General features: G+C 41.1%; 1 protein-coding gene across 1 annotated transcript in view; it reads left to right on the forward strand.

Annotated features, from left to right (window-relative positions):
• The window catches only part of hdc (histidine decarboxylase), a 27,194-nt gene that overhangs the window by 9,502 nt on the left and 2,692 nt on the right, over positions 1–15,000 (forward strand). Inside the window, exons 8-10 of the mRNA XM_077241921.1 lie at positions 11–173; positions 12,695–12,782; positions 14,137–14,235. Of these exons, the coding sequence (XP_077098036.1) occupies positions 11–173; positions 12,695–12,782; positions 14,137–14,235 (350 nt within the window). The remainder of the gene's footprint in view (positions 1–10; positions 174–12,694; positions 12,783–14,136; positions 14,236–15,000) is intronic.

The raw sequence follows: 15,000 nt of genomic DNA on the forward strand, positions 1-15,000 counted from the left end.
GTGTGTGCAGGTGCGCGCGAGGGCCTCTGGCTGCACGTGGACGCGGCGTACGCTGGATCTGCCCTCATCTGTCCTGAACTGCGCTATTTTCTCAACGGGATCGAGTTTGCAGATTCATTCGTCTTCAACCCTTCGAAGTGGATGATGGTTCATTTCGACTGTACAGCATTTTGGTGAGGGACATTATTTCCTTTTATATTTTCCTGATAGGAATTATAGACTGAACGGAGGAATGTACACTTAATTTACACATGAAAGAGTCTCTTCTGCTCACCAAGGCTGCGTTTCACATTGTTACAGTAAAAATGTAAATCATCTGTTTTCTATGTGAATATATAGTACAGTGTAATTTATTCCTGTGATCAAAGCTGAATTTTCAGCATCATTACTCCAGTCTTCAGTGTCACATGTTTGTGAAGACAGTGTTTGTGAACACTGTTTGTGAAGACTGTGTTTGTAAACACTGTGTTTGTGAAGACTGTGTTCGTGAAGAGTGTGTTCGTGAAGACTGTGTGAAGACTGTGTGAAGACTGTGTTCGTGAAGACTGTGTTTGTGAAGACTGTGTGAAGACTGTGGAGACTGTTCGTGAAGACTGTGTTCGTGAAGACTGTGTTTGTGAAAACCGTGAAGACTGTGGAGACTGTTTGTAAAGACTGTGTTCGTGAAGACTGTGTTCGTGAAGACTGTGTGAAGACTGTTCGTGAAGACTGTTTGTGAAGACTGTTTGTGAAGACTGTTTGTGAAGACTGTTTGTGAAGACTGTTTGTGAAGACTGTTTGTGAAGACTGTTCGTGAAGACTGTTTGTGAAGACTGTGTTCGTGAATACTGTTTCTTTAAGACTGTGTTTGTGAAGGCTGTTTGTGAAGACTGTGTTCGTGAAGACTGTTTGTGAAGACTGTGTTCGTGAATACTGTTTCGTTAAGACTGTGTTTGTGAAGGCTGTTTGTGAAGACCTTGTTTGTAAAGTAAGTGTTTGTGAAGATTGTGTGAAGACTGTGAAGACTGTTCGTGAAGACTGTTCGTGAAGACTTATTACAGATTTATTTCAAATAGAACAATAAAATGTCTTTACTGTCACTTTAAATCAGTTTAATGTGTCTGTAATGAATAAAAGCATTGATGAATGTTTTGAAGACTGTGTTTGTAAAGACTGCGTTTGTGAAGACTGTGTTTGTAAAGACTGTGTTTGTGAAGACTGTGTTTGTAAAGACTGCGTTTGTGAAGACTGTGTTTGTGAAGACTGTGTGCAGACTGTGGAGACTGTTCGTGAAGACTGTGTTCGTGAAGACTGTGTTTGTGGAGACTGTGTTCGTGAAGACTGTTTGTGAAGACTGTGTGAAGACTGTTCGTGAAGACTGTTTGTGAAGACTGTGTTCGTGAATACTGTTTCTTTAAGACTGTGTTTGTGAAGGCTGTTTGTGAAGACTGTGTTCGTGAAGACTGTTTGTGAAGACTGTGTTTGTAAAGACTGTGTGCAGACTGTGGAGACTGTTCGTGAAGACTGTGTTCGTGAAGACTGTGTTTGTGGAGACTGTGTTCGTGAAGACTGTTTGTGAAGACTGTGTGAAGACTGTTCGTGAAGACTGTTCGTGAAGACTGTGTTAGTGAAGACTGTGTTCGTGAAGACTGTGTTTGTGAAGACTGTGTTTGTGAAGACTGTTTGTGAAGACTGTGTTCGTGAAGACTGTGTGAAGACTGTTTGTGGAGACTGTGTTTGTGAAGACTGTTTGTGGAGACTGTTCGTGAAGACTGTGTTCGTGAAGACTGTGTTTGTGGAGACTGTGTTCGTGAAGACTGTTTGTGAAGACTGTGTGAAGACTGTTCGTGAAGACTGTTCGTGAAGACTGTGTTAGTGAAGACTGTGTTCGTGAAGACTGTGTTTGTGAAGACTGTGTTTGTGAAGACTGTTTGTGAAGACTGTGTTCGTGAAGACTGTGTGAAGACTGTTTGTGGAGACTGTGTTTGTGAAGACTGTTTGTGAAGACTGTGTTCGTGAAGACTGTTTGTGAAGACTGTGTTCGTGAAGACTGTTTGTGAAGACTGTGTTCGTGAAGACTGTGTTTGTGAAGACTGTGTTTGTGAAGACTGTGTTCGTGAAGACTGTTTGTGAAGACTGTGTTCGTGAAGACTGTGTTTGTGAAGACTGTGTTTGTGAAGACTGTGTTTGTGAAGACTGTTTGTGAAGACTGTGTTCGTGAAGACTGTTTGTGGAGACTGTGTTTGTGAAGACTGTTTGTGGAGACTGTGTTCGTGAAGACTGTGTTTGTGAAGACTGTGTGAAGACTGTTCGTGAAGACTGTTTGTGAAGACTGTGTTCGTGAAGACTGTTTGTGAAGACTGTGTTAGTGAAGACTGTGTTCGTGAAGACTGTGTGAAGACTGTTTGTGGAGACTGTGTTTGTGAAGACTGTTTGTGAAGACTGTGTTCGTGAAGACTGTTTGTGGAGACTGTGTTCGTGAAGACTGTTTGTGGAGACTGTGTTTGTGAAGACTGTTTGTGAAGACTGTGTTCGTGAAGACTGTTTGTGGAGACTGTGTTTGTAAAGACTGTTTGTGAAGACTGTGTTCGTGAAGACTGTTTGTGAAGACTGTGTTCGTGAAGACTGTTTGTGAAGACTGTGTTTGTAAAGACTGCGTTTGTGAAGACTGTGTTTGTGAAGACTGTTTGTGAAGACTGTGTTTGTGAAGACTGTGTGCAGACTGTGGAGACTGTTCGTGAACCCTAACCCAGACTGTTTGTGAAGACTGTGTTCGTGAAGACTGTGTTTGTGAAGACTGTGTTTGTGAAGACTGTGTTCGTGAAGACTGTTTGTGAAGACTGTGTTCGTGAAGACTGTGTTTGTGGAGACTGTGTTCGTGAAGACTGTGTTTGTGAAGACTGTGTGAAGACTGTTCGTGAAGACTGTTTGTGAAGACTGTGTTAGTGAAGACTGTGTTCGTGAAGACTGTGTTTGTGAAGACTGTGTTTGTGAAGACTGTTTGTGAAGACTGTGTTCGTGAAGACTGTGTGAAGACTGTTTGTGGAGACTGTGTTTGTGAAGACTGTTTGTGAAGACTGTGTTCGTGAAGACTGTTTGTGAAGACTGTGTTCGTGAAGACTGTTTGTGAAGACTGTGTTCGTGAAGACTGTGTTTGTGAAGACTGTGTTTGTGAAGACTGTGTTCGTGAAGACTGTTTGTGAAGACTGTGTTCGTGAAGACTGTGTTTGTGAAGACTGTGTTTGTGAAGACTGTTTGTGAAGACTGTGTTCGTGAAGACTGTGTGAAGACTGTTTGTGGAGACTGTGTTTGTGAAGACTGTTTGTGAAGACTGTGTTTGTGAAGACTGTGTTCGTGAAGACTGTTTGTGAAGACTGTGTTCGTGAAGACTGTGTTTGTGAAGACTGTGTTTGTGAAGACTGTTTGTGAAGACTGTGTTCGTGAAGACTGTGTGAAGACTGTTTGTGGAGACTGTGTTTGTGAAGACTGTTTGTGAAGACTGTGTTAGTGAAGACTGTGTTCGTGAAGACTGTGTTTGTGAAGACTGTGTTTGTGAAGACTGTGTTCGTGAAGACTGTGTGAAGACTGTTTGTGAAGACTGTGTTTGTGAAGACTGTTTGTGAAGACTGTGTTCGTGAAGACTGTTTGTGAAGACTGTGTTCGTGAAGACTGTTTGTGAAGACTGTGTTAGTGAAGACTGTGTTCGTGAAGACTGTGTGAAGACTGTTTGTGGAGATTGTGTTTGTGAAGACTGTTTGTGAAGACTGTGTTAGTGAAGACTGTGTTCGTGAAGACTGTGTTTGTGAAGACTGTGTTTGTGAAGACTGTGTTCGTGAAGACTGTGTGAAGACTGTTTGTGAAGACTGTGTTTGTGAAGACTGTTTGTGAAGACTGTGTTCGTGAAGACTGTTTGTGAAGACTGTGTTCGTGAAGACTGTTTGTGAAGACTGTGTTAGTGAAGACTGTGTTCGTGAAGACTGTGTTTGTGAAGACTGTGTTTGTGAAGACTGTGTTCGTGAAGACTGTGTTTGTGAAGACTGTGTTTGTGAAGACTGTTTGTGAAGACTGTGTTCGTGAAGACTGTGTGAAGACTGTTTGTGGAGACTGTGTTTGTGAAGACTGTTTGTGAAGACTGTGTTCGTGAAGACTGTTTGTGAAGACTGTGTTCGTGAAGACTGTTTGTGAAGACTGTGTTCGTGAAGACTGTTTGTGAAGACTGTGTTAGTGAAGACTGTGTTCGTGAAGACTGTGTTTGTGAAGACTGTGTTTGTGAAGACTGTTTGTGAAGACTGTGTTCGTGAAGACTGTGTGAAGACTGTTTGTGGAGACTGTGTTTGTGAAGACTGTTTGTGAAGACTGTGTTCGTGAAGACTGTTTGTGAAGACTGTGTTCGTGAAGACTGTGTTCGTGAAGACTGTGTTTGTGAAGACTGTGTTTGTGAAGACTGTTCGTGAAGACTGTTTGTGAAGACTGTGTTCGTGAAGACTGTGTTTGTGAAGACTGTGTTTGTGAAGACTGTTTGTGAAGACTGTGTTCGTGAAGACTGTGTTTGTGAAGACTGTTTGTGGAGACTGTGTTTGTGAAGACTGTTTGTGGAGACTGTGTTCGTGAAGACTGTGTTTGTGAAGACTGTGTGAAGACTGTTCGTGAAGACTGTTTGTGAAGACTGTGTTCGTGAAGACTGTTTGTGAAGACTGTGTTAGTGAAGACTGTGTTCGTGAAGACTGTGTTTGTGAAGACTGTGTTTGTGAAGACTGTTTGTGAAGACTGTGTTCGTGAAGACTGTGTGAAGACTGTTTGTGGAGACTGTGTTTGTGAAGACTGTTTGTGAAGACTGTGTTCGTGAAGACTGTGTTTGTGAAGACTGTTTGTGAAGACTGTGTTCGTGAAGACTGTGTGAAGACTGTTTGTGGAGACTGTGTTTGTGAAGACTGTTTGTGAAGACTGTGTTAGTGAAGACTGTGTTCGTGAAGACTGTGTTTGTGAAGACTGTGTTTGTGAAGACTGTGTTCGTGAAGACTGTGTGAAGACTGTTTGTGAAGACTGTGTTTGTGAAGACTGTTTGTGAAGACTGTGTTCGTGAAGACTGTTTGTGAAGACTGTGTTCGTGAAGACTGTTTGTGAAGACTGTGTTAGTGAAGACTGTGTTCGTGAAGACTGTGTTTGTGAAGACTGTGTTTGTGAAGACTGTTTGTGAAGACTGTGTGAAGACTGTGTGAAGACTGTTTGTGGAGACTGTGTTTGTAAAGACTGCGTTTGTGAAGACTGTGTGTGAAGACTGTGTGTGAAGACTGTGTGAAGACTGGGAAGACTGTTCGTGAAGACTGTGTTTGTGAAGACTGTTTGTAAAGACTGTTTGTGAAGACTGTGTTTGTGAAGACTGTGTTTGTGAAGACTGTTTGTAAAGAGTTTGTGAAGACTGTTTGTGAAGACTGTGTTTGTGAAGACTGTGTTTGTGAAGACTGTGTTCGTGAAGACTGTGTTCGTGAAGACTGTGTTTGTGAAGACTGCGTTTGTGAAGACTGCGTTTGTGAAGACTGTGTTTGTGAAGACCGTGTTTGTGAAGACTGTGTTTGTGAAGACTGTGTTTGTGAAGACTGTGTTTGTGAAGACTGTGTTTGTAAAGACTGCGTTTTTGAAGACTGTGTTTGTGAAGACTGTGTGAAGACTGGGAAGACTGTTCGTGAAGACTGTGTTTGTGAAGACTGTTTGTAAAGGCTGTTTGTGAATACTGTGTTTGTGAAGACTGTTTGTAAAGAGTTTGTGAAGACTGTTTGTGAAGACTGTGTTTGTAAAGACTGTTCGTGAAGACTGTTTGTGAAGACTGTGTTTGTAATGACTGTGTTTGTGAAGACTGTGTTTGTGAAGACTGTTTGTAAAGAGTTTGTGAAGACTGTTTGTAAAGACTGTGTATGTAAAGACTGTTCGTGAAGACTGTTTGTGAAGACTGTTTGTGAAGACAGTGTTTGTGAAGACTGTGTTTGTAAAGACTGTGTTTGTGAAGACTGTGTTTGTGAAGACTGTTTCTAAAGACTGTGTTTGTGAAGACTGTGTTTGTGAAGACTATTTGTAAAGACTGTTTGTGAAGACTGTGTTTGTGAAGACTGTGTTTGTGAAGACTGTGTTTGTGAAGACTATTTGTAAAGACTGTGTTTGTGAAGACTGTGTTTGTAAAGACTGTAAAGACTGTTTGTGAAGACTGTGTTTGTGAACACTGTTTGTGAAGACTGTGTTTGTGAAGACTGTTTGTGAAGACTGTGTTTGTGAAGACTGTGTTTGTGAAGACTGTTTGTAAAGAGTTTGTGAAGACTGTTTGTAAAGACTGTGTATGTAAAGACTGTTCGTGAAGACTGTTTGTGAAGACTGTTTGTGAAGACAGTGTTTGTGAAGACTGTGTTTGTAAAGACTGTGTTTGTGAAGACTGTGTTTGTGAAGACTGTTTCTAAAGACTGTGTTTGTGAAGACTGTTTGTAAAGACTGTGTTTGTAAAGACTGTGAAGACTGTGTGTGTGAAGACTGTGTTTGTAAAGACTGTTCGTGAAGACTGTTTGTGAAGACTGTGTTTGTGAAGACTATTTGTAAAGACTGTGTTTGTGAAGACTGTGTTTGTAAAGACTGTAAAGACTGTTTGTGAAGACTGTGTTTGTGAACACTGTTTGTGAAGACTGTGTTTGTGTAGACTGTTTGTGAAGACTGTTTGTAAAAACTGTGTTTGTAAAGACTGTGAAGACTGTGTTTGTAAAGACTGTGAAGACTGTGTTTGTAAAGACTGTGAAGACTGTGTTTGTAAAGACTGTTTGTAAAGACTGTGTTTGTGAATACTGTGTTTGTGAAGACTGTTTGTGAAGACTGTTTGTAAAGAGTTTGTGAAGACTGTTTGTAAAGACTGTGTTTGTAAAGACTGTTCGTGAAGACTGTTTGTGAAGACTGTTTGTGAAGACAGTGTTTGTGAAGACTGTGTTTGTAAAGACTGTGTTTATGAAGACTGTGTTTGTGAAGAGTGTGTTTGTGAAGAGTTTGTGAAGACTGTTTTGTAAATACTGTTTGTAAATACTGTTTGTGAAGAATGTTTGTAAAGAGTTTGTGAACACTGTTCGTGAAGACTGTTTGTGAAGACAGTGTTTGTAAAGACTGTGTTTGTAAAGACTGTGTTTGTGAAGACTGTGTTTGTGAAGACTGTTTCTAAAGACTGTGTTTGTGAAGACTGTGTTTGTGAAGACTGTGTTTGTGAAGACTATTTGTAAAGACTGGGTTTGTGAAGACTGTGTTTGTAAAGACTGTAAAGACTGTTTGTGAAGACTGTGTTTGTGAAGACTGTTTGTGAAGACTGTGTTTGTGAAGACTGTTTGTAAAGACTGTGTTTGTAAAGACTGTGTTTGTAAAGACTGTGAAGACTGTGTGTGTGAAGACTGTGTTTGTAAAGACTGTTCGTGAAGACTGTTTGTGAAGACTGTGTTTGTGAAGACTATTTGTAAAGACTGTGTTTGTGAAGACTGTGTTTGTAAAGACTGTAAAGACTGTTTGTGAAGACTGTTTGTGTAGACTGTTTGTGAAGACTGTTTGTAAAAACTGTGTTTGTAAAGACTGTGAAGACTGTGTTTGTAAAGACTGTGAAGACTGTGTTTGTAAAGACTGTGAAGACTGTGTTTGTAAAGACTGTTTGTAAAGACTGTGTTTGTGAAGACTGTGTTTGTGAAGACTGTTTGTGAAGACTGTTTGTAAAGAGTTTGTGAAGACTGTTTGTAAAGACTGTGTTTGTAAAGACTGTTCGTGAAGACTGTTTGTGAAGACTGTTTGTGAAGACAGTGTTTGTGAAGACTGTGTTTGTAAAGACTGTGTTTATGAAGACTGTGTTTGTGAAGAGTGTGTTTGTGAAGAGTTTGTGAAGACTGTTTTGTAAATACTGTTTGTAAATACTGTGTTTGTAAAGACTAGGTTTGTGAAGACTGTGAAGACTGTGTTTGTGAAGACTGTGTTTGTGAAGACTGTGTTTGTGAAGACTGTTTCTAAAGACTGTGTTTGTGAAGACTGTGTTTGTAAAGACTGTAAAGACTGTTTGTGAAGACTGTGTTTGTGAAGACTGTTTGTGAAGACTGTTTGTAAAGACTGTGTTTGTAAAGACTGTGAAGACTGTGTTTGTAAAGACTGTGTTTGTAAAGACTGTTCGTGAAGACTGTTTGTGAAGACTGTGTTCGTGAAGACTATTTGTAAAGACTGTGTTTGTGAAGACTGTGTTTGTAAAGTCTGTAAAGACTGTTTGTGAAGACTGTGTTTGTGAACACTGTTTGTGAAGACTGTGTTTGTAAAGACTGTTTGTGAAGACTGTTTGTAAAGACTGTGTTTGTAAAGACTGTGAAGACTGTGTTTGTAAAGACTGATTGTAAAGACTGTGTTTGTGAAGACTGTGTTTGTGAAGACTGTTTGTGAAGACTGTAAAGAGTTTGTGAAGACTGTTTGTAAAGACTGTGTTTGTAAAGACTGTTCGTGAAGACTGTTTGTGAAGACAGTGTTTGTGAAGACTGTGTTTGTAAAGACTGTTTGTGAAGACTGTGTTTGTGAAGAGTGTGTTTGTGAAGAGTTTGTGAAGACTGTTTTGTAAATACTGTTTGTAAATACTGTGTTTGTAAAGACTAGGTTTGTGAAGACTGTTTTGTAAATACTGTTTGTAAATACTGTGTTTGTAAAGACTGTGTGTGTGAAGACTGTGTTTGTAAAGACTGTTCGTGAAGACTGTTTGTGAAGACTGTGTTTGTGAAGACTGTCGGCCCTATTTTAACGATCTGAAACGCAAGTGTCAAAGCGCAAGTAACTTTGTGGGCGGATCCCGGCGCTGGTGCTATTTTCCCGGCGGGATAAATGCCTCTTGCGCCTGGCGCAAATCTAAAAGGGGTTGGTCTGAAGTAGCTTCATTATTCATAGGTGTGGTTTGGGCGTAACGGGAAACAAACCAATAAGAGCTTTATATCACATTCCCTTTAAGAGCATGAAGAACGAGGTGCGCTTGTTCCATGGCGCAATACTATTATAACGGCGCATTTACCAGGCGCGCTTCAGAATCAGTTCTCAGCCGAGGAGATCGATGTTCTCGTCAGGGCCGTAAAAGAAAGAGAAGTGACATTGGGGTTGGGACAAACCCACCCAAATTAGCTTCGGTTAAACATGCATATAATAATTTGGGTAAATGTGTAAGCTTTATGCCTATTTTCCCCATCGTCATGGACACAACAATGATTTCCCTCGTGTTTTAATATTTTTCCTTATAATAATGTATAATTTGCAAAAAGTTAAATGCATCTGTGTAGATGAGAGAATCATCTACAGTGTATGCGCGTTGTTCACACTCTGTAGTATGGCCAAGCATGCGCGCTTAAAATAGCATCTGAATGTACGCGCAACGCGCCATTGACTTTAGACTAGGTTTTTTCTGGTCAGTGGCGCAATTGTTTTATAGAACAGCAAAATAGCATGAGGGAAAGTTTGCACCGGAACACGCCTCCTCTTTGCGCTGAACCGCCCCGGGGATCGCAAGTCTATTTCTTAGTTAACCGACATGTGTCTGTGGAGGGAAAAGTCTGCTTTGCGGGGGTGCAAAATAGGAATGATACATGCGTCAGTGTACAAAGTCATTTGCGCCAGGTGGAAGATAGGGCCCTGTGTTTGTAAAGACTGCATTTGTGAAGACTGTTTGTGAAGAGTTTGTGAAGACTGTTTGTGAAGACTGTGTTTGTAAAGACTGTGTTTGTAAAGACTGTTCGTGAAGACTGTTTGTGAAGACTGTGTTTGTGAAGACTGTGTTTGTGAAGACTGTTTTGTAAATACTGTTTGTAAATACTGTGTTTGTAAAGACTAGGATTGTGAAGACTGTGTTTGTTAAGACTGTGTTTGTGAACACTGTGTTTGTGAAGACTGTGTTTGTGAAGACTGTTTGTAAAGACTGTGTTTGTGAAGAGTTTGTGAAGACTGTGTTTGTAAAGACTGTGTTTGTAAAGACTGTGTTTGTGAAGACTGTGAAGACTATGTTTGTGAAGACTGTGTTTGTGAAGACAGTTTGTGAAGACTGTGAAGAGTGTGTTTGTGAAGACTGTGTTTGTGAAGACTATGTTTGTGAAGACTGTGTTTGTGAAGACTGTTTGTGAAGACTGTGAAGAGTGTGTTTGTGAAGACTGTGTTTGTAAAGACTGTGTTTGTAAAGACTGTGTTTGTGAAGACTGTGAAGACTATGTTTGTGAAGACTGTGTTTGTGAAGACTGTGAAGACTGTGTTTGTGAAGACTGTGTTTGTGAAGACTGTTTGTGAAGACTGTGAAGAGTGTGTTTGTGAAGACTATGTTTGTGAAGACTGTGTTTGTGAAGACTGTGTTTGTGAAGACTGTGAAGACTATGTTTGTAAAGACTGTGTTTGTGAAGACTGTTTGTGAAGACTGTTTGTAAAGTCTGTGTTTGTAAAGACTGTTTGTGAAGAGTTTGTGAAGACTGTGTTTGTGAAGACTGTGTTTGTGAAGACTGTTTGTGAAGACTATTTGTAAAGACTGTGTTTGTGAAGACTTTGTTTGTGAAGACTATTTGTAAAGACTGTGTTTGTAAAGACTGTGTTTGTGAAGATTGTGTTTGTAAAGACTGTGTTTGTAAAGACTGTTTGTGAAGACTGTGTTTGTGAAGACTGTGTTTGTGAAGACTGTGTTTGTAAAGACTGTGTTTGTAAAGACTGGGTTTGTGAAGACTGGGTTTGTGAAGAGTTTGTGAAGACTGTGTTTGTGAAGAGTTTGTGAAGACTGTGTTTGTAAAGACTGTGTTTGTAAAGACTGTGAAGACTGTGTTTGTGAAGACTGTGTTTGTGAAGACTGTGTTTGTAAAGACTGCGTTTGTGAAGACGGTGTTTGTGAAGACTGTTGTGAAGACTGTTTTGTAAATACTGTTTGTAAAGACTGTGTTTTTAAAGACTAGGTTTGTGAAGACTGTGTTTGTGAAGACTGTTTGTGAAGACTGTTTGTAAAGACTGTGTTTGTAAAGACTGTTTGTGAAGACTGTTTTTGAGGACTGTGTTTGTAAAGACTGTAAAGACTGTTTGTGAAGACTGTGTTTGTGAAGACTGTTTGTAAGGACTGTGTTTGTAAAGACTGTTTGTGAAGACTGTTTGTGAAGACTGTGTTTGTAAAGACTGTAAAGACTGTGTTTGTGAAGACTGTGTTTGTGAAGACTATGTTTGTGAAGACTATGTTTGTGAAGACTGTGTTTGTGAAGACTGTGTTGACTGTGTTTGTAAAGACTGTGTTTGCGAAGACTGTGAAGACTGTGTTTGTAAAGACTGTGTTTGTGAAGACTGTGTTTAGGGCTGTCGCGATAACCGCAATATTGCAGTACCGCGCTACTGACAGGCCAACCGCAGAGGAATGCAAGTAACCGCAGCAACCGCGAACCGCGTTTTCTTTTTTCATAAGGCCACCTTTCGTGGTCCGTACCATGTGTATTGAATGTTAAATAAGTTAATAATGATAACAAGACTGTTTATCATGGTGATTTGTACAGAGGATTCATGGATTTGGACTTAAGCCTAAACAGACAGTGAATGTCTTCGACTGAGCGCGTGCGATTACCTGCGTCTGTTTTTGAAGTCAAGTCATGTATATTCGTGAAAAGGTTGCCGTTTCCAAGGAACGCAAAATATTTGTCGTAGGCTATTATCCTTTTAACATGTAAGGGTATTTACAATGAATGGCGTCAGCGCTGGTCACCATTACACAGCCCGAGGAAGCCGTGGGGGGAAAGCAGCGAGTCACGCATTGAATCAATGCCATTGGTCTCTATTAAGTGAAGCATTGCTTCAGCTTTGCCCAAAAGTGAAGCATTGCTGGCCAGCTGAGCCTTGAAAAGTGGAGCTCAAAGTTAAACAATAATTAACACCTTGTTTCATTACATCTATCATTTAGGGATTAGCTTTTTTGAACGTTTTCGTTGAATGAACGGTTTAATAACTCACTCAGAGACAGTCCGTTGGCGTAACAACTGCGCGCTGAGTGACAGTCTTTCAATGCGCGGAGACGCTGTTTAGTTTCGGTTACATTTTTTTGCATTGTTTTTTTGTATGCTGACCACATCATAACACGTATTTATATAGCAACAAATAAATATAAATAAATAAATGGCGGTAAAACCGTATATCGTGCTATTGAGCAACTCACAATTACCGCAAGGGAAATTCCTTCACCGCGACAGCCCTAACTGTGTTTGTAAAGACTGTGTTTGCGAAGACTGTGAAGACTGTGTTTGTAAAGACTGTGTTATTGAAGACTGTGAAGACTGTGTTTGTAAAGACTGTGTTTGTGAAGACTGTGAAGACTGTGTTTGTGAAGACTGTGAAGACTGTGTTTGTAAAGACTGTGTTTGTGAAGACTGTGAAGACTGTGTTTGTAAAGACTGTGTTTGTGAAGACTGTGAAGACTGTGTTTGTAAAGACTGTGTTTGTAAAGACTGTGTTTGTGAAGACTGTGAAGACTGTGTTTGTAAAGACTGTGTTTGTGAAGACTGTGAAGACTGTGTTTGTAAAGACTGTGTTTGTGAAGACTGTGAAGACTGTGTTTGTAAAGACTGTGTTTGTGAAGACTGTGTTTGTAAAGACTGTGTTTGTGAAGACTGTGAAGACTGTGTTTGTAAAGACTGTGTTTGTGAAGACTGTGTTTGTAAAGACTGTGTTTGTGAAGACTGTTTTTGAACCGCAGGGTGAAGAATAAGATGAAGCTTCAGCAGACGTTCACCGTCGACCCGCTTTACCTTCGACACGACAACTCAGACGCCACTGACTTCATGGTGCGCTCGCAACACACACTCATGATCAGTGTGTTTACCCATGTGTTTACCTGTGTGTGTTTACTCGTGTTTATCCTTGTTTACCCGTGTTTATCCGTGTGTTTACCCATGTGTTTACCTGTGTGTGTTTACTCATGTTTATCCGTGTGTTTACCCGTGCGTTTACCTGTGTGTGTTTACTCATGTTCATCCGTGTGTTTACCCGTGTCTGTTTACCCGTGTGTGTTTAACCGTGTTTATCCGTGTGTTTACCCATGTGTTTATCTGTGTGTGTTTACTCGTGTTTATCCGTGTGTTTACCCATGTGTTTATCTGTGTGTGTTTACTCATGTTTATCCGTGTGTTTACCCGTGTCTGTTTACCCGTGTGTGTTTACCCGTGTTTATCCGTGTGTTTACCCATGTGTTTATCTGTGTGTGTTTACTCGTGTTTATCCGTGTGTTTACCCATGTGTTTATCTGTGTGTGTTTACTCGTGTTTATCCGTGTGTTTACCCGTGTGTGTTTACCCGTGTGTGTTTACCCGTGTCTACCCGTGTGTTTACCCGTGTGTGTTTACCCGTGTGTTTACCCGTGTGTGTTTACCCGTGTGTTTACGCCTGTGTGTTTACCCGTGTGTGTTTACCCATGCGTTTATCTGTGTGTGTTTACTCGTGTTTATCCGTGTGTTTACCCGTGTGTGTTTACCCGTGTGTGTTTACCCGTGTGTGTTTACCCGTGTGTGTTTACCCGTGTGTGTTTACCCATGTGTTTATCTGTGTGTGTTTACTCGTGTTTATCCGTGTGTTTACCCGTGTGTGTTTACCCGTGTGTGTTTACCCGTGTCTACCCGTGTGTTTACCCGTGTGTTTACCCGTGTGTTTACGCCTGTGTGTTTACCCGTGTGTGTTTACCCGTGTGTTTACGCCTGTGTGTTTACCCGTGTGTGTTTACCCGTGTGTGTTTACCCATGCGTTTATCCGTGTGTTTACCCATGTGTGTTTGCCCGTGTGTTTACCCGTTTGTTTACCCCTGTGTGTTTACCCGTGTGTGTTTACCCATGTGTTTACCCGTGTGTGTTTACCCGTGCGTTTACCCGTGTGTGTTTACCCGTGTGTGTTTACCCGTGTGTGTTTACCCGTGCGTTTACCCGTGTGTGTTTACCCGTGCGTTTACCCGTGTGTGTTTACCCGTGCGTTTACCCGCGTGTGTTTACCCGTGTGTGTTTACCCGTGCGTTTACCCGTGTGTGTTTACCCGTGTGTGTTTACCCGTGCGTTTACCCGCGTGTGTTTACCCGTGTGTGTTTACCCGTGCGTTTACCCGTGTGTGTTTACCCGTGTGTGTTTACCCGTGTGTGTTTACCCGTGTGTTTAGCACTGGCAGATCTCTCTGAGCCGCCGCTTCCGCTCCCTGAAGCTTTGGTTCGTGATGCGCTGCTTCGGTCTGAAGAAACTGCAGGAACACATACGACACGTGAGACACCGCATCATCACGCTCACACACACACTTCTCAAACCCTCATCCGGTCACACACTTACACACTTAATGACCGGACACTCTGGGTCCTATCATACACCCGGGCGCGACATAAGTGTGTTTTGCTAGTTTCAGCCTGACGCAGTTTTAATTTTCACGTTCTGCGCCACGTTGTTTAAATAGTAAATGCATTTGCGCCATCTGTGGGCCATGGGCTGCTGGTCTGAGGACCAGGTGTGTGTTCAGGCGCATTGTTGGACCGTTGCTATTTTGAGGAACTTTTTTGTTTTTATTTAAATTTAAAATATATTTTATTTATTTTATTTAAAGAGCGCGTCAGTAATATGAGCCTATTGGCGGGTCCACAACGCTATACACTCTGCTTATTACACACAGGTTATTAAAAACACTTATTATTAAAAGATTATTATTGTGTACATAAAGATATGGTGAATCCGTCTTGTCTCGTAGATGTTCTACTGCTTTAACCTCGCACACACACACACACACACACACACACACACAGACACAGCTTTAACCTCACGCACGAGCAGATTCGTTTCCTTGCTAGAGAAGCGTTCAGTTTTTCCGCTTGCTAATTCTTCTGTGTAAATAGCAAATCCGCCATGTCTCGAGCACAACTGGCTTTTAAAGGGAATGGGAGATGAGACTGATTGGTTTATTTCACGTTACGCCCAAAACACACCCATTACTCATTAGGAGAATAGAGACGACGCTTTTAGACCAGCGCTGGGAGCGCCG

Source organism: Siphateles boraxobius, unplaced genomic scaffold, assembly GCF_051911475.1.
Source record: "Siphateles boraxobius isolate OS27281-9 unplaced genomic scaffold, OSU_SipBor_1 247, whole genome shotgun sequence".
Taxonomy (NCBI): Eukaryota; Metazoa; Chordata; class Actinopteri; order Cypriniformes; family Leuciscidae; genus Siphateles; species Siphateles boraxobius.